This window comes from Pholcus phalangioides, unplaced genomic scaffold (assembly GCF_987345545.1).
Source record: "Pholcus phalangioides strain wild (caught in Gottingen) unplaced genomic scaffold, Ppha-v1.0 ptg000020l_1, whole genome shotgun sequence".
Classification (NCBI taxonomy): domain Eukaryota; kingdom Metazoa; phylum Arthropoda; class Arachnida; order Araneae; family Pholcidae; genus Pholcus; species Pholcus phalangioides.
The window spans coordinates 5,301,067-5,321,257 of record NW_028301613.1 but is presented as its reverse complement, the minus strand read 5'-3'; the positions used below and the strand labels follow the sequence as shown (position 1 = coordinate 5,321,257).

General features: G+C 38.9%; 1 protein-coding gene across 1 annotated transcript in view; it reads right to left on the bottom strand.

The window, feature by feature from the left end:
* Nucleotides 1-232: 232 nt before the first annotated feature.
* Nucleotides 233-20,191, bottom strand: part of LOC149070826 (ras-related protein Rab-20-like) — a 49,397-nt gene continuing 29,438 nt past the window's right edge. Inside the window, exons 2-6 of the mRNA XM_089248684.1 lie at nucleotides 13,620-13,713; nucleotides 9,005-9,061; nucleotides 6,146-6,258; nucleotides 3,899-3,995; nucleotides 233-3,704 (exon numbers count right to left, since the gene is read on the bottom strand). Coding sequence (XP_089104810.1) covers nucleotides 3,450-3,704; nucleotides 3,899-3,995; nucleotides 6,146-6,258; nucleotides 9,005-9,061; nucleotides 13,620-13,713 — 616 coding nt within the window. The 3' untranslated portion in view covers nucleotides 233-3,449. The remainder of the gene's footprint in view (nucleotides 3,705-3,898; nucleotides 3,996-6,145; nucleotides 6,259-9,004; nucleotides 9,062-13,619; nucleotides 13,714-20,191) is intronic.

Here is a 20,191-nt window from a genome sequence, read left to right as displayed (position 1 = left end):
TAACATGCAAAATTTGGTGACGATTGATCTAAAATTGTAGATTTGTATAGAGAACACACACACAATCAATTTTATATATATAGATGATGGGAGCACACTGAGGGGTTAATAAGCCGCTGTTGGGGAGGCTGCCCCGATGTTTAAAAAAAAAAATAACTCGCCATTTTGAAAGTTGAGACATTTCTGTTAGGAAGACAATATGAAAGAATAAGATAAGAAAAATCAAATTTTAAAAGCTTTTTTTGTTTTATTTCCATAAAATATATGTACACAAAAACTTCCAATTTTATTTGTATCACATTGAAAAAAATTTTGAAAACTGTAACTGCCTCATATATAAAGACGTTATAAACAAATTATCGTCGCCGTCATCATAATTATAACCTAAAGAAATCTATATAATCATAACATTTAATTTTCTCACAGGGAAAACAAGCGAAATTTTTTTTCTTTACTTAATAGAAGCACCACCAGATCTACTGGTTTTTTTTTTTCAAACAACATAACGATAATTCACACTAGTACAAACATAAACACATACAAACACACCGAAAAATAAGACGCAACACACACATGAAAGGAGATCATTTTCTAAGATATATATATATAAAAGATTTCAAAATAAAACGCCTAACTCATGTTAAAACACTGATTTCACTATAACTGGTGTGTGTGTGTTTGATTATTAAGACTACTTACGGAATAACATTCCGAAATATATTCAATTTTTTTTTTTTTTTTTTTTTTGCATAGATAAATCGACTATAACGTATGTAACACATAGATTTTACTATTATACATATTGCTTGATATGATTGCTTGATTCGAAAGCCTTTGTTATATGCGACGGTTGCAAAGTGTTCAATTTTGAAATTTTTAATAGCTGCTCACACACAAAATAATGCAAGAATTTTATTTCGCAACCCCTGTGTCAAGAATTCTATTTTCATTTTGACAAGATTTTCATCTGCACCACCCTTCCTTTGACAAGAATTCTATCTGCAAACCTCCCCATTCTGACAAGTTTTATCTGCAATCCCCCCCGATTTTGACAAGTTTTCCCCCTGAATCCCCTGCAATTTGACTCTCTCTGCCATGATCAACTTCATTCAAAATAAAACAGCGACTACACTGCAATCAGCTATCAAATAATATTTCAATATACTACTACATTTTAAAAAAAGTTCTGGAACATTTTAAATTTAAACCCAATTGTAAATGAATTTCATCATTTCCTGCTGAACGAGAGAAGAGTATCATGTGACTGATTAGTCAGAACTGGTTTCATACAGTTGAAATGCGTACCTTGTTATTAAAGGCATTCAAACCTTCCCATCGCAGGGAAAAGATGTTGAATTTCAAACAGCGTTCAAGTGTCAAATTTTGTGATGCTAGGAAAATCTTTTGTCGATGCTTTTCAAAACTATGGTGAAACCGAAATGAGTGGAACTAGAGTTTATCAGTGGCATCAATGGTTCGAAAGACAAAGTATCAAGGATGACAAGGAGTCGGGGGTAGCCATAAGTATATCCACAATGGATGAAAAATTCTCTTACGACACTGCGAGGAGAGGCAGGATGTCACATTTTGGGAATCACTACCACAGGAAAACATTGTTAGGGGCATATTGTGTACAGTATTACATAAGCAAGAACCCCCCCCCCTCTTGCCAGCAAAATTTTTGGCACCTGCGTTGCATTTGTTGATGATCCGGGATCAGTATCTTTTAATGATGTTTTATGTATCAGCGTGTAGTAAGAAATATTAATTCAATTATATTATTTTCTCATTAATTTTCTCCCGTGGATTCAATCCAGCAATTTGCAACTGTTGCATATAACATTCGAAACAATAAGCAGAAGAAGAAAAAAAATCCATAAAACAACAACATTGTCATCAATATAGGCCAATATCAATTTCTTCAACATGTGTATACATATAATATATAGACGCCCACATCAAACTCCCATTTTTTTTTTTTTTTTGTAGCAAATTTCGGTATCGAATTAATAATTTTTTTCTTAAATCTCACTATAATATAGGATAGGGCTTTTAAGTAAAAATGACCATTATAACGATTAAAATTTTGAGCTTCGTAAAAATATTTGCCGGTTTGGAATATTGATGTACGTAGCCTCGTTCTCTCTCTCACACGAAGAATATATTTATGTTTCCTTTTTATAATGTATATGCAAATCCTATCTCTAACCGTTTCAGAGTTATTTCGGATAATGGATTATATGGAAGGGAAATGCGATAAGTCTTAAGAAACCAGAATTTATGAAGTTTCTGAAAAATGTACATGCAAACTAAGTACATATTCAAGAAAGCAGGGCCGATCTCATCAGATGCAGGGCCCAGTGCGAAAATAATTTAAGGGTTTCTTAGCTTTGATTTTATATCTTTGGTAAGGAAGGAGAATCGGCATCTAAAGATTCATTCATTACCATGAAATATACAGGAATGCTGAAAAATATATATTTACCAATGAATATTCCGAATTAGAGGAAAAAAACCCAGAATCGAGAGAGATAAAATTTCTAGAATTGTAATGGCGATTCAGAATTAATGAGAGAAAAATCCCAGAATATTTGTAGTCAGAATTAATGATGGAAATCCAGAATCAATGGAAGAAAATATCCCAGAATTGATGAGAGAAAAATCGCAGAATTGACAATATCCTGAATTGATGAAAATTCAGAATTAATGAGAGGAAAAATCCCAGAGTTAAAAAGATGTTTGATATATATATATTTCTCTTCTATTACGATAAGCATTGCCTCCCCCCCGTTAGTTGCGGTAACCTGTTGCACAGCCCCTACGGGTGGCTCTGTCTGAAAGAGCAGAAAAAAAATTTGGATAAGATTTGGTTAATTTGGCCGATTGTAGTAGCTGGAAGGGTGTTTGCAGAATTGGTGGTCACATATTTCAGCAAATAATTCGATTTTGCACTTCGCCAATCTTTCAGCATCTGTAGCTTGCTGGTAAACCCAGATATTTTGATGAAAATTATGTCTCCTTTTAGAATTTTTTCTGTACTTTCTGAATATGTGCTAAGTTTGCATATGTAGGTATTTGAAAAACTTTACGAATTTGGATTTTTCAAGACTATGCGTTTCACTTCCATAATCCATTATCCACCATAACTCTGAAACGATTAAAGATAGGGCAGGGTTGCCATGGTGTTTAATATTTTACTTGAGCTTGTCTATTATCACCCTCTTTCATTTGGCAGATTATGTCATGTTCACCCTGTATACTAGACACCACACAGTTGAAATTGAACAATTTGATTGGATCCACAGAGAAGTGAGCAGATTTCTTTTTGACTGTATAATGTACAATAAAGGTGTGTGTGTGTATTCGAGAGTCGAGAGAGAGAGAACAGGGAAGAGAGAAGAGAAAAAGAAAATGTGTGTAAAAGTGTTCAATTAATATCGATATCATGATCACCTGCAGCAAGAAACTGGAACCTTCTCTTTGACAACACTGGTGCTCTGCAAAAAAAAGCTGTTCTCTTCCGTGACTACTGGCCGTGGTTCCGAACCGCCATTTGGATGGAAGTGTTGGAAAATGTATTCAAACATCTCGTCGACGTTGAATCCGGTTTTGCTTGAAGTCTCGTAGTATGGCACTTCGTTCTCCTGCTGATCCACCTGCGGGTTGAGGGTCTTTGCTAACTCTTCTGCTTCCTCTGGAGTCACCTGTAGGAAATATTAATCGGTTCACAAATGATCCCAAAACGATAGAAATAAATCCACTGCATATATTTTTATGTGCACCTTTATAAAACTGGAAACCTGTCTGGAACAGAAAATAATTTTAGTCTTTCGATGCTCCGTTCCGAGACACATGACATGAATGATATTCGAACATATATATTATATATATTACTTACTTCTCGCTTGTTATTTTTCAGAAGATCTCTTTTCGTCCCAACAACTACTCTCAGTTTTGCAGTATTCACAGAGTCAATCAATGGAATGTACCTTTGCCTGTATCCAAAACAAAAGAATAAAGATAAATATATTTCATTTCTAGAACCAAACACGAAAACTTCGGTTTACAAATGTTTTGCAAGACAAGCAAAAAATGTTTAAAATTTTTTGACCGGGGGGGAAGAGCAATCGCCCCACCCAAAAGCAGAATATGGGGGAAATTTGTCTGTCCCGCAAAATACGGGATGATCCAATGCTTCTACATAGAAAGGCTGGCTGCACACACTGGACCAATATCTATTCGTAGCTGGAAATGTCAACTTCAGTTCCATTCAACAGCTGAAGATATCTTCCTTCGCTCCATTTGCAGCTGAAGATGCCTGCCTTCACTCCACTTGCACCTGAAGATATCTGCCTTGGCTTTACTTGCAGCTGAAAATATCTGCCTTCACTCCATTCGCAGCTAAAGATAGCTGCCTCAGCTTCACTTGAAGCTGAAGATGCCTGCTCCTGCTTCCTTTTTGTTTTTTAAAAAGTAAACGCGAGCTTCACGTATTCCCAAGGGATCAGCATGATCCGTCCAGGGAATTTGTTAGTGTTAGTAGACATCCATGCCCGAACCGGAATTCGAACCCCAGACCTGCACAGTGAGAAGCTAGTTCCCTAACCACTCGACTGCCAGGCGGCAAACGGAAAGATACAGCGGCAGCTAAAGATGCCTGCTTCTGCTTCATTTGCAGCTAAAGACGCCAGGCTCTGCTACATTCAAGCAAGCCCCTGCACAACAACTTTCGGACGTCACTGATAGCTCAAGAATCCCTGGCTGTAAGTGAATTTGTTCAACCTACCATGGCAAGCAAGTCCTGGTAGTAATCCACAGCTCAAGACACCTGGCTCAGTGGATTTGTACTACCCTTCTCGGAAGCCCCTGCGAACTACGTTTCAGTAGTAAGGACCCCATAGCTCAGAGTCCTTGGTTGTTAATGGATTTGGACTACGACCCATCTTGGGAGCCCATCAACCCAAGTTTGGGTCACGTCCCATAGGTCAAGAACCCCTGGTGTAATTCAACTGACACTACTCAGCTTAGTTATATTAACCTGTGTAGCGCCCGTTGTGTGGATGTAGTTCATTTAAACTTGGTATATATGTTACTGTGCCATGGGGAAAAATATAACTGTGATAAAAAGTGCCACTTTTTCACCTGGTGGTCAAAAACTGAACTAATTCTCATATATTGCATCTTTATTCTCCCCATGGTCCATATATCCTATATACCAAGTTTCATCAAATACCTGCATCAGAATGGGAGCTACATACCTGTGAGTAGTATCGGTTTATTTATAACCACCCTGTATATATTTGTAAGGAGGAAGGGAAATCGTCATCCATCGATCCATGCATTATCACAGAATATACAGGAATGATGGAAAAATATCTACTCGTCAATCCCAGAACTCATAGAAATTGAGAATTAAAATCCCAAAATGGATGGATGGAAATTCAGAATTAATGAGAGAAAATTCCCAAAAATGACGGGAATTCAGAATTAATGAGAGAAAATTCCCAAAAATGACGGGAATTCAGAACTAATGAGAGAGGAAAATCCTGGATTTGAAAATATATTTGATATATGCATATATTTTTTAATTTCCATTACCGAAGTGCAGGGGTGGGGGGCCGCCCAAACCATGGGGGCCAGTGCGACCGCACCTGTAGCACACCCTTAAAGGGCAGCTCTGAGTGAAACAGCCATAAAATTGTGTTTCTTATCAATGAAATCATGATGAATCCACGAACAAATTGCCGTCATCACAGAAGCAGGTAAGAGCTATCAACAGTATACAGAAAACCTCTGATTACAATGTTAAGTTAGTTGGAACTATTGCTAACTTTGAGTCTAAGGATGACACAAAGTTTTCCGTCTTCCCAACGGTGTACCTTCCAACATGGAAAGTCCCAGAAAATTGGGAAAAAAACATAGTTAAGGACATTTTTCTTGAGTAAAACCAGGATTGGCTCCTAAGAAATTTGGAGATAGCTCTTAAATTATTTTCCGATTCATTAAGCCCTTGATTAAGGAAGGTATTTGCTTAGAAAGAACACAAGACAAAATCAAATCATAGAAACTTTCTCTCAGTTAAAAGAAAAGTAAAAAAACAACTATTATTCATTTCTTCTGATTTGTTGCGAACACAAATTCTTACCTAAGAGCCTCGAAGCTGCTTCTCGACGTCAAATCAAATGCTAAAACAGCAGCTGCTGCATTGCGACAATAGAAGTTACTCAGACCAGAATATATCTCCTCTCCCGCAGTGTCCTGAAAAACAGCGATAGAACATTTGAAAAAAGACAGCAATATACGCCAATGTTAAATTACAGCTGGGCCACGGAACTAGGATTTTTGCTGCCCCGGGGCAAACATTTTGCCACCCCCACAACTTTAAAATTTGATAATTTTATAACGGTGTTCTTTGTTCCCACTTAAAATTGCTGCCCAGGAGAGTTGCCCCCCCCCCCTCGAGTTATGACCCTGAATTATAGTAAAACCTAAACCTTGATTATGTAGTATGAATGAGAAGCGCTTGCATTGGTGAATCAACACATTTGCAGACACACGAATATGTATCGGCATCAACAATATATAATTATTATCTATTACATTTTGAAAAGGCATAAAATGAACAAGGATATTTACTGAAAATATTATAGCATAAAAGCTCATATTTTAGATCTTGAGCATGTACGACTGCCCCCATGTTTTTACCCATTAGACGCCAGCGGTAATAAGTTGTGCCAAATTCTACATCTTGACTGTTTATATTTGACACTATGTATCCAACACGAGAATGATTATAAAGCTGTGAATATGTCAATAGATTAAGCTACAAATTTTTTAGATCTTGACCGAGTAGGTTTTAGCAACTCACCTTATAGGATTTTAGTGCAAAATCAAACTGTCACCAAAATCTGCAACAACCAATTCTTAATTTTCATTGAATATATATAATTTGACAAACGTTGATTCCAGTCAAACAAAAAGGATAAATTTCTCCTGAACTGGAACACTGATATGGTTGATTGTAGGTTCCTTCGAAAGCTGGTCAAATGGATAGGTTTTCGGTAAATTTGACTGATTGTAGCTAGAAAGGATGTTTGTGGAATTGGAGATTAAAAATCTTGGCAACAATTTGATTTTGAGCTTTCTTTGAAAAGGTTGTTCAGCACTTGTGTAGTTTGTAATTAAAACCAGATACTTTGATGAAATTGGTGTCGCCCTATAGAATTTTTTCTGCTCTTTCCAAATAAGTGCCTAGTTTGTGAGTGCAGGTCTTTCAGAAACTTCACAAATTTTTGCTTAATTTCTAGACTCATTTTTTTCCCCATAATCGATAATCCACCATAACTCGAAAATGGTTCGAGATAGGACAGGGTGTTGATAGGGTGTTGGCATGTTTCACTTTGGCTCTCATCTACCACTCCCTTTTGTTTGACAGAACGGGTTACGTTCACTCTGTATATTGTCATTTTAACATCACTTATGAATAAAAAAGCAGTTACTCCTTATAGGGCTTGAATTTCTTATGAAGGTCAAGGTGACCCCCACACCATCAGTAGTTTAGGTTATAAAGGTTTTTAACAACTGGCTGTTGTGAAGATGAATTTTTTTTTTGGAAAGAAAATTCAACTGCCTTTGCGGGGAATTGAACCCACGTCCTTTTCCCTGTCAATGCACATGAGCTCTAAGGAAAGATTGAGATATTCGTTGCCTTTGTAGTCTAATGGTCTAGGGCATTCGGCCGGAAAGTGTATGGTAGCGGAGAGTGATGTCATCATTTCCTAAGTTTTAGGTTAGTCTAAAATCTGGTTATTCTAGTGTTAAAAAGTGTTTCACTGTAGTTGCAAAATGATAGGAGTGTCTCTATATGATGGTGATAAGACGTGTATAGTAAGTAGCGTCAATGTGTTTTGTGTAGAAATGCCTCAACACAAGCATATGCCCCGTAGTAAGTTGTGTGATGAATTCTAGATTTTGATTGTGCATTTCAGGCATCCAGTGTTGTGAAAACCCGCAAGCTGTGGCAGGCCTATGTGTAAAAATGTCTTCAATGGGAATCTAACCACTACTACTAAACCAGACATGCACCTCGTCCATATTCCTCTGCGGAACCTCTAACGAATTAGTACATGTTGGAATGTGTGTGTATGTGTAGTGAAACCTGGCGTGAAGTTTGTTTCTGTGTAATGCTTGTTATGCATAGTGCTGCCATCTGCTACCAGTTTTTCCAACTATGAGTGAAGTGTAATGATTGAATGATTTATCATTGTAGGCCTGTTGCTCTCTGTGGCGAGGCTTTTTAATGGGGAGGTCGGCTCACAGTTGCGCCTCGAAGTTGGGAACCACAGGAAACCAACTTCAGCTGACCACCACTGTGTTGACGGTGTGGTTCGAACCCGGATCCTCGCAATGCAAGCCCGTCACTATGACCACTCGACCACCACAGCGGCAATGGGAATCTAACCACAAGACTGTGTGTATGACGCATTAAATTTTATACGTTTTCGATCTTGACCATCCACTGATTTGAGATCCCATTAAGAGGAGGCGATCTAGGATCTTCTCATATATACAAGATAAACTAATTTTCCTCGTATTATCCTGCTCTTGACAAGGGCAATCGCCCTTATTCCACGTCTATCCCTGGATCCATGCCTGATATTTAATAATTACTTATTACAGGCATCCAGGGGTGGATCTAGAGCTCACTATTGGGAAGGGTGATTTTTGAAACTGTTGTGGATAAGCCCCATTCGGCCCCATATTTTCCTTGAAGGTCCCGGTTTTCAGTTTTTCTGTCCACAGTGAATGTGACAAGCAAACGAAACGGAGACTATGCAGTTGTGTCAAAGAAACAGAAACTGCTTGGGCTAATCAGTAGTACCGTTTGTGAGCTTGTCTCTTATTCTGCGCAAGTCAGCTTCGTCTCTCTCTCTCTATGGATCAGCCTTCAAAGAAATGGTAGGAACACAGATACCACACACAACGAGATCTAAATGAAACTCACCCATATTGAAACATTGTAATGGCCCCATCTCTTCATTATAAATGATGCTCCAATGGTCTGAAAAATATTGAAATAATACATCTATCACACATCACGACAGTTTTTTTTTCTTTCACTTTTACAGTAAAACTTTGATTAACCGTCAGTTTCTGTTATCCGTCATTGTCTAAAAAAAATATATAAAAAGATTTCTAACTATAATTTCACTAACAAATTCCCTGGACGGATCATGCTGATCCCTTGGGAATACGTGAGGATAACGTTATTATTATAAAAAAAAAAAAAGTACAGAAAAAAACAGTTCCAGGTTTTAAGGTCCAAAAAGATTACAGATATGGTCCGTGCAAAATCCCACCTGCACTCATAGATTACCCCCGTTTGTAATTGGTAAATCCAAAAAACACCATGTGCTTTCAAAAATTTAAATATGAACGCATTGCCTGTGAACTATTTATGTCCAAAAAAGTGCTTGGAAGGACCAAACAATTTTTTCCGAATTGTTCCATAGCATTTTCGTGCCTCAAGTTAGACTAGCTGATATGACCGAAAAGCAGTTGCCACAGGAAGCACTGCTATTAATAAGCAACGTCCCGACACAACCCTCTTGTGAACTCAAAAGTTATGATGGCAAAATAGCATGCCTCTTTCTTCCAGAAAATGCAACTCCACTTATACAGCCTATGGACCAGGGCATAATTGAAAATATGAAGCGGCGTTAAAGAAAAAGCTTTTATCGAAGGCTTGCTTTCATCTGATGATGACTGTCAAAGAATTTCGGAAGAGATACAACATAAAAGATGTTTTTTTTTTTTTTTTTTTTCAATATCGCTACTGCCTGGGCTAATCTTACATTGAAGTTTATATTGATCATTTGTGTGTGTGTAAAATTAAATACAATATGTATTTATTCACTTTTAAAGGATTTTATTTTCATTTTCGTCCCAAGCCCGCAATGAAATCTCGTTACTGTACATGTGTATTGATAGATTTCTGTCATCCGTCTATTCGGTTATCCGTCACAACTCTGGTCCGAATGGTTGACGGTTAATCAAAGTTTCACTGTAGTTAAAAAATATCAATGAAATAACATCGCAACATATAGTCTGTATTTAAAAGAACACCAACGATTCCAGCATATATTAGATTATGCAGGGAACGTTTTAACCACCATGTAACGTCATTAACAAATTAAAAATAATTAAGGATTGGTACTAATTAAAAAAATATATTAATTGTTTGAAAAAATGGCTTCTTGAATAGTTTAAACATTTAGAAATATAATCGTTATATTCCCTCTGACGTTCTCCGAACAAAAATTAATTTTTCATTCTGCTTTTTTCAAGATTCAGTTTTGTGAGCCAAACCAACTGCGTGCGTGCACAATCACTATTACAACTACTGAACCGCACGTGCACCTCATCCATATTCTTTTGCGGAACTTCTAACAAATTGGTACTTGTTGGAATGTGCGTGTAGTGAACCTTCCGTGAAGTTTGTTTCCGTGTAATGCTTCTTATGTTCAGTGCTGCCATCAATTTCTTTAACTATGAGATGGGTTGCTGGATTAAATAATTGCACCTTTGTAGGCCCGTTGCTCTCTTTTTAACGGGGTGATGGGTTCACATTCGTGCCTCGAAATTTGGAATCTCCGAAAACCAACTTCAGTTGAGCACCACTATGGCGATGGTGGACGTACGCAATCACTGAAACTGTCCAAAAAAAAAAAGCAACCACCAGAGAGACACTTGAGCTGCTCCACAACATGCAGGAACATTGCTCAAGATCATTATTTCCCGTCTGTCTGTGGGGTTCACAGCTTCTCGTTTTTTTTTATAGGTGTCAAATCTTTGATGATTTTTTGTGTCAGTCATAGGTAGAGGAGATTATTAAAATTTAAAATGCTGGGAGCGGGCACGATGATGTCAATTAATATGTTACATTTACATTAGATCAGTGGGTTCCGTTATTGATGCTGGTATAGGGGTCATTGCCCCCCTTCCCTGTATCTCGCTCATGGAGGATTTTAATATACCGTATATACTCGTGTATAAGCAGAGTTTTTTTGTGGGAAAATTCGTCCCTAAAGTGGGGGGGGGGGGTCGGCTTATACTCGGGTCAGTTTTTGACGAGAAAATATCGACCCCCGCAATCAATAGTTATTTTTGTAACTATAGATGGCGCTAATAATTAGTAGTGATAGATGGCATTGCAAATCATCAGAGTGATTTTTGTAGCTATAGATAGATGGCGGTTGTGTTAGTACTTTTCGGGTTAAATCCACGTGGTAATTTTTTTCCCAGGCAGTACAAGTGTGTGTCATGATTACCCACAGAAAAATCATTGATCTAGTGTTGTATCAGTAAGTATCAACGATCAAAAATGGAGAAAGCAATAACTGTGCTGCAGCTCAGACATATAACGTCAATGAGAAACAAGTGAGAGAATGGCGGAAAATGAAAGAGAAAATTTCAGCCATGCGGAAGACAAAAAAGGCTCTTCGAGGAAAAGTATCTGTGTTCCCTAAACTTGAGAAGGAATTGAATAAATGGGTGCTACACCTCAGACTGAAAGGTACAATCGTGACAAGGACAGCCATATGTCTGAAAGCATCGAAACTAGCTGAGAGTGTTAAATTCAAAGACACAAATCCAGAAAAGTTCTATGCATCAGGTTGGTGTACTCGTTTCATGAACCGTTTCGACCTGTGCTTACGCCAGCGAACAAAGATCGCACAAAAACTCCCAGAAGAATTGGAAAGCAGATCTTTCTAGGAGTTCATAATTGAACTGCGAAAAAGACATGGATTTGAACTGTCACAAATCGGTAATATGGACGAAACCCCGGTTACTTTCGATTTTCCAAGCAATAGAACTGTTGATGAACTCAGAAAAAAAACCATCTTTGTTAGAACAACTGGGCACGAAAAAACACGATTTACGGTCGTGCTATCGTGCATGGCCGATGGAAAGAAATTGCCTCCAATTGTGATTTTTAAAAGGAAGAAAATTCCTCCGAACATGAAGTTCCCACCAAGAATGATCGTGAAAGCCCAGGAAAAGGGCTGGATGGATGAAAAAGGTATTCTACAATGGATCCAGGAAATATGGAACAAATGGCCCGGAGCAGTGTTCGAGAAACCGGCATTATTGGTATGGGATATGTTCAAACCCCACAGAACCGATAATGTCAAAGCCGAGGCAAAGAAATCGAAAACATCATTGGCTTTAATACCAGGTGGGCTAACGTCGATTTTACAGCCTTTAGATGTGAGCATTAACAAGCCTTTCAAAGACTATTTGAGGCATTTGTGGATTGAATGGATGAGTTCCGATGATAAAGAAACTACAAAAAGTGGTGCCTTGAAGAAACCTGACATTGGCCTAGTGTGCCAATGGGTACATGAGGCGTGGAATTCTGTTTCCGCCGAAATTATTATCCGATCCTTCAAAAAGTGTTGCATCAGCAATGCGATGGATGGAACTGAAGATGATATCCTGTTTGAAAGTGACAATGGCGATGACAGCCCAGATGAAGATAAAAACGAAGATGGATTACGATGAGCTTGCAGACTCAGAAGAAACGAATTAAAAAGTTTGAATCATTTTCTATTGTAAATTTGCGTAAGCTATTCATTCCATTTTACTTGAAAATATAATATTTTTTTTTCTCTGAAATGCACGGATTTTTCGGGGTCGGCTAATACACGGGTTTTCAATTTATTGCGGTTTTGGTGGTCCTGAAGTGGCTTATACACGAGTATATACGGTATATAATTTTTTGTGGGTGTTACAACACCATGGGCTTTTTTTAGGGGAGAACAGATTTCAATTGTTATTGACAGCTCTGCTCCAATGCAGAATGTTTTGCATTGTTCTACAAGGAACCCCCGGCCAACAGGAAATGTTCTGCAATGCAAGTTCCCATAACAGTGTTTTCTGCATTTTTCTTAGGCTGCGATTAAGTCATTATAATTGAGATAATATAGGAAAATAATTTTCCTCTTTGATGAAGTATAGTCAAATCCAAGGGCGTAGCCAGAAATTTCGTTCGGAGGGGAAACCAAAGTGATAGAACAATAGATACCATCTTTTCCCCTTTTTTCGGTCATTTTCTCACATTTCAGGAAGGAAGGGCAAGCCCCCCTCCCCCCCCCTGGTCGAATCCCAATATAACGAACTCGACGAGAACGAAGAAATCAATACATTGTAAAGAAATTCCAGGTTTTTGCATTTTCCTATGTACATTGGTGCGATTAGAAAAGTGTTCGCTATAACTGTATTTGTTAAAACGGGATTCGATTTTATCAACATTTATATGGGCTTTGGAACGTTATATGGGGGGGGGGGGGGTTACGGGACATTTTTATGAAAGTCGGGACGGCCAAAGTCATGTAAAAATACGGTAATGTCCCGGGGGAAATATTGGGGATATGGTAACCCCCAAGACGTAAGTGTCTTGCAAGGGCCGTCCCTGGCTTTTGGGTGCTAGTTATAGGGTCTTATTACATTTCTGTCAATGTCTCAGCAACATGTCTGTTGATACTTCCCCCGTCAATGACTGTTCCGCATGCCATCTTTCTACGAAATACAGAGTTATTTATCTGCATAACACTTACACTGACTGTTTCTTGGAAACGCCGGTCATTATAGCGTAAGATCAGACTAGTTTTTCCGACATGTGCATCTCCGAGGAGCACCACTTTGGTATCACTGGAAAAAAAAAAAAAAACATTATTTTAACATAAATATTCAACTCATCACGATAAGTTTCATCGATAACAAGATTTTGATGAAAGGAACATTTTGAGGAAGAAAAAAATGACTTCCAGAGATTCATTCAGAAACGCAAAAAATGAAAAGGAAAGAGAGAAAAAAAAATGATTTAATAGGTCATCCTCCAGTTATCTCCAGAGATAACCACTCACAAGAGAAGACGCCTGGCATTTGAAAAAAAAAGAAAAGAAGATAACATTAATCTGGTCAATATCCAGCGGCAGCAGGTTCTCTCATTCTTTTATCAAATTCAAATGCACAATATATCATTCAAGGACACCCAAACGAGTCCACATTCTCTTTTTTTTTCTATTTTCTTATCACGGGCTCATCACCACCGCTCGTGTCTTTCCTTGATTCTCCAGTACACTAGCTGTGGCGCTGCCGTCTCTTTTCGATGACGTCATGGGAAAACAAAATGTCCGACAGGCTTTTTTCAAAAAAAAATTTTTTTTTTCGTTTATAGTTTTTATCTTACTTGTTGGTTGGATGCTGCTCACGATCGCAATAAATACCTCGTTTTCACCCACTTTGAGTTGACGTGACGAATCTTAACGACACAGTGTCAAGGCGTTTTGTTCATGGTCTCAACTCAAGACTTTCTTCTCAACATCGAATACTAACGGATCGGTTATCAAGATTGATTGTACTGATTGACCTCGACGAATAAGAAACCTGGATTGATTTCCGGCTGAAATGAACAAAAAGTCCGACGCGACTTATCAAAAGCAACCGGAAAAATTCTTGCCACTTTTGATTGTCAGAAACAAAAAAAAGAAAACAGTAAATATCACAGGCTATTCGATAGTCCTCAAAGTAATCGGCATCCCTTGTTTCTATTTGAAAAAGTCTCTTTTGGGAGTAATGAGGCCTACAACTGCGCCAGGGAAAGAAATTGCTTTGGGGGCGACCAAAGTGACAGAACAATAGACTTAACCATATTACTCCATAAAAATCAGCAATTTTTTAACATTGTGGGGAACCCATAGCCCCCACATCGTCGAGCAAGGCTTTGATCAATGGCGAGCCCGCAAGCCAGATTTTTCACGGGGGCCTTTCTATAGTGAATTTATAGCATGAAAAACAAAAAAAAAAAAAGATGGTAATTTGTCCCGGGCCCCAGGGCTAGAGCCTTGTCGGATCAACCCTTGTGGGGGCCATGGGGATCCCCTGGTCCCCCGCCCTGCTGCAGTCTTGAACTGCGCATACCGCTGGTGGTGAAAGTGGGTTCATGAATCATAAATTGAGCGTACACGACGCGGTGTATCACCACAGAGGCAATTCACTACCGTTTTACCTCCGAGTAGGTAGCTGCGAGGAATTGGATTATTGTGGAACAACTTATTTCAAGTAAGTTTCGAGCATTTATGTGTGTTCAGGTGCCGCCATCTATCTTTTTTAAGGATGAAACTCGCAATGAATGGATAGTGGAGTGTTTTATGAGTGAATTCAAATGTTTGTTAGATTCTTTTCACAAAGGAAATCGGATCGCAATGAATCTGTGCCTCAAAGATGATTAAAAAAACCAAGCTGACCACTGTCACCAAAGAGGGAAACGAACCAATTATTGCATTTAGGGGCCGTTCAAGTGTTACGTAAGCAAATTTTTAGCCATTTTTGACCTCCCCCTACCTTGTCAGCAAAATTTCGTCATCAGCTCTGCCCCTCTGAATCCTAACTCATATTTTCATAAAGGGTGGTTGCTGACGTAAGCATTATCCAAACCCCCCCCCCTTGTCATCAAAAGTCAGCAAATCGGAACCCCCCCCCCCCCCAGCGATGATGACGTAATACTTGAACGGCCCCTTACCACAATGCCCCACACAGCTCGGATCATGGCTACTACCAAATGTTTGGTAACTCGGCGCAAGCAAAGCATCCACCGTGTAATGTTCAAGTGATTGAAGAGTGAATTCTTCGGACCCTCTCTTGCCCCCCCCCCCCAAGTTCTGATCCTAAGAAGCAACTGAAGAAGGAGTTAATTGCCATAACCCCTTCGTCCCGTTAGACCGTGTTGAATGCGGCCCACGTTGAGTCAAAGGTCGAAAGTTTTGCTCTAAACCAGTGTTTCCCAAAGGGGGAGATGGAATGGTCCGGGGCGACAGAAGCTATGGGTCGGGCGGACCTAGAGCTCGCTGTTGGGAGGGGTGGTTTTTTTAACACTGAATAGGGTGACCATACGTTCCGCATTGTCAGGGACAGTCACGGTTTTTGTTTTTTGTTCCGTTTTTGAAAAATACCCATTTTATTTTTCCTGGGGGGGGGGGGGTCACTCCCACCATAGATCCGCGCCTGCTCTGGGTTCGCTTGAGGTGGGGGGGGGGGAGATGAGAGAAAAATTTCTGAAGAAGGGGGCTATGTGTAACAAAAGTTTGGGTAAACTGCTCTAAACTTTTTTGTTCCCTCTCATTGTCCACTTTTTCTCTCATCGCCCCCAACTCACCAAGCCCATAGAATCCTATGTTACAACCGTAGCCCGTAGCTTCTATCTTTCACCGGGGGCGATATTGCCCACTTTGGGAATCATTGTTCTATACTAAACCTTGGGACACTGTTGAAGTGTGCGTCCAGAACACTCGTGATTGTCCCCGTGTGCCCAGCTGAGAGCTCTTATGTACTGTAGACGAGATAACAATTCCGCAAAGTAGCAACGCACACCAGACGAGTCGGTCACCTTTCTCTTCCATGGTTGACCACGAGGTGAAAAGAGAAGAGAGACACCTGTTACGAGACCATTGCTGCTAACGTCACGTTCCCCTGTGAAACTTGTGTCAGGCTAGACCTCCTAGACAAGCCTAAATAATACAGGCACCTTACGACAGGCACACATACGCACACACTCAATGAGTGAACACAGACTCAGCAATAACAAGGAAAATCGAAAAATAAAATTGGACTCTACATTTTTGTGGTCAGAGTCGTCCAAGTATGACCAGTATGTGACGTCACCAGTAAGAGTAGTCAACCAATCATACAGTAGCAAGACAGCGATTAGCCCGGCTTTGATCGAGAAACAATCAATACGCGACCAATGAGGCTTTTTGGATCACGTGATATTTCCTTTTTTTTTTGAGGAACATACAAGGTAACCAATATGGAGACTTCCTGTGCGATTCATGAAACAAATCTAAATTAAAGAAACATAGAAATGAATTGTTTTTTCTTCTTTTTAATGGGAGCTAGAAATTTCGATTTTTTTTTTTTTTTTAAACTTCAAGTTATCAATCTGTCTGTTTTTTCCTTCAAAAAATGCTTGATTAAAGCTGCAGAATTTCTTCAATATAATTTAATACATGGGCCCATAATTAATTTCAAAACATCCTAAACTATACGGATTGATGCAATTGAATAATATAAGACAATACGGAGACATTAATTCTCATTTTCCCACTTGAGAAGATATAAATAAAAATTTTAAATCAATGTTATTGCATGAATATCCACCTCAAAAGTGGGTCTGGCTCATTATTTTATATTTAATTTTCTAGGCTTCGTATCTCTAAGCGAACTTAATATATTTCGGAAACCAAAGATTCAATTTTTAAAATTATTGACGTGACGGAAAACCCCACTAAATTTCCGCATTTCTAAGCTAAAATTAGCAATTTTAACATTGATCTCTATGGGGATCATCCAGTGTATGTCCCTCAGGAGCGATGCTGATGATGATTATGACGTCTATTCGAAAAGCCTCACAACAAAGAAGGGACTCTCCTTCAGGGCCAGAAACCAATTCTTGCACAGAAATTTCAAGTTTCAGAGCAATATGGCACTCAAGTGGTGCTGATAAAAACCATTATTTCTTCTGTTTCTTCTCCTCTTTCTCTTTTTTTTAATAAAGGATTTCAACAGGCCAGAAGATCCGAATAAGAAACATTGCATCACAATGTGTACAAAGTTTTCATTATACGTATATAAATTATAATTATTGCTACGGTCGACCTTGACTCTTACTTTTCAGCTCGGACGCTGATAAGGAGTATCTATCTCTCTCTCTCCAACGACCGCGGAATGATAAGCACTGACACACGAAATCTATTCTCGACTCGGAAACACAAAATGCTACTCTACTTCCTTTTCACATTACATAGAATTACCATTTTTTTTGTAATCATTAGAACTCGCCCCAACATCTACCATAAACATTATCTGGCGCCAAAATCACCAACAATCAGTTATTAGTCATTTGCGGCCCGGTGCAAAAAAACAACATTCTGTGGATCTCTACAATACCTATATGTATAATGGGGAGGGATGATGTCCCCTCCCACCAGAAGGGGTTTTTGCGTTCCGTAAAATATAGGACAATCAATCGAACACACAATAAATCCAAGGTAACGACCGACGTTAGTTTACCCAAATTTGCAATTTTGGGTAAACTAACGTCGGTCGTTACCTTGTATTATCTAACCCAAAAGGTAATTCATTTCTATGCAATAAATCGCTCTCAGACCAATTATACCTTCCCACCAGGTCGGGGAAATGCTTAGGAAAGACGATCCGGGGGTTGGGGGTGTCACATATAGTATACGGAATCAAATGATTTCTTCCTGTAATATCCAGTTTGGTCCTAATATCTATCTATCTATCTTCTATCTATCTTCTATATATATAAAATTGATTTTCTGTGTGTGTGTCTGTGTGTGTGTGTGTGTGTGTGTATGCTCTCTATACAAATCTACAATTTTAGATCGATCGTCGCCAAATTTTGCATATATACCAAATGGGACCCGACTTGAACGATAGGCTACTTTAAAATTTCGTCAGACCAGGGCAAATACCCCAAATGGGCAAAAAACCGTAGGGCAACAATGGTTTTTGGGCCTCAACAATCACTTTCCGAACGTTTACTTTGGTTACCGTGGTTCCCTAGCAATGCGTTTCAGACGTGTATATGCCTTTACAATGGTTTGTCACTTCTTTAATCCTGTTAGTATATGCATAATAGTTTACGCCTTTATAATGGTTTGCCACATTTTCAATATACTCTCAGTACTGAGGCTTTTTGAATAGACGTCATAATCATCATCAGCATCGCTTTGAGAGTCAGGAAAAGGGTGATCCTCATAGAAATCAGTGCTAAAATTGGCGATTTTACTGTAGAAATGCGGAAATTAGTGGGATTTTCCGCCCCATCAATAATTTTAAAAATTGTATTGAATTCTCGATTTTTGAAACATTCAGTTCGCTTAGAGAGAGCTACAAAGCCCAGGAGATTAAATATGAAGTAATTAGCCAAACCTATACTTTTGAGTTGGATATTCGAGCAATATCATTGATTTCATTTATATCTTCTCAAGTATGAAAATTAATGTCTCCATATTGTCTCTTTTGATATTTATTTGCATAAATTCATGTGGGTTAGGATATTTTAAAATTAGTTATGAGCCCGTGAAAAGTGCATCGAAAAAATTCCACAGCTTTAACTAAGGATTTTTGGAAGCTGGAACAGACAGATGGATAACTTGAAGTTCGAGGTGGGGGGGGGGGGTCGAAATACCTAGCGCCCCTTAAAAAAAAGAAAAATATATATTCATTTCTACGTTTCTGTGTAAATCTAGATTTGTTTATTTCATGAATCGCGCAGGAAGTCGCCATATTGGTTAACTTGGACACGGTTTGTATGTCCCTCAAGAAAAAGAGAGGGAGATATCACGTGATCCAAAAAAGCCTCATTGAAGAAAACCCGGGCAGCGCCGGGTATTATAGCTAGTCCCAAATAATAATAAGAGATTGGGGGCACACATTAAGAAAAAAGATGGGGATAGAGAACAAAGAAAAGGCACGAAAAAAACAAGAATTCGGTCAAAAGCCAGGGTGCATAAATCCAGAAAAAAAGGGGGAGGGGGTGGAAAATTCGAAAAAAAAAAATCTGTGTTTTAGAAAACCAAAACAAAGGGCAAGAGGGTCAGACACTCGTAAAAGGGCGGGGGACAGAAATTAAGAAAAGGGCACGGGAGAGGGCGAAAATTAAGATAAGGATGGGGGGGGGGGGGACATATTTTAAAAAAGGGCAGGGCGAAAATTCAGCAGAGAATGGGGGGAAACAGACTCAGTAAAGGGGCAGAAATTCAGAAAAGGACTTGAGGAACAGATTTTATAAAACGTTGGGAAGGGGCAGAAATTCAGAGGGAAAGACGGGACAGGAAATCAGAGAAAGAAGAGAGGCAGAGAGTTTAAAAAAATCGGGGGCGAAAATTCAGGAAAAAAAAACGGGAAAACAGGATATCTCTTGAAAAAAGCCGGTAGAACAAAAAATCAGAAAAGGACCGGGGGGGGGGGGAAGTACAAAGCCAATACCTCCTAGATACTAGGTCTAAGCTATCTAGGAAGTATTATTGACAGAGAGCAGAGTTCCCAGCGGAATCTCCTCGATCATTTCCTTAAGCCGGGTTTTCCTAGGAATAGGTTCGTC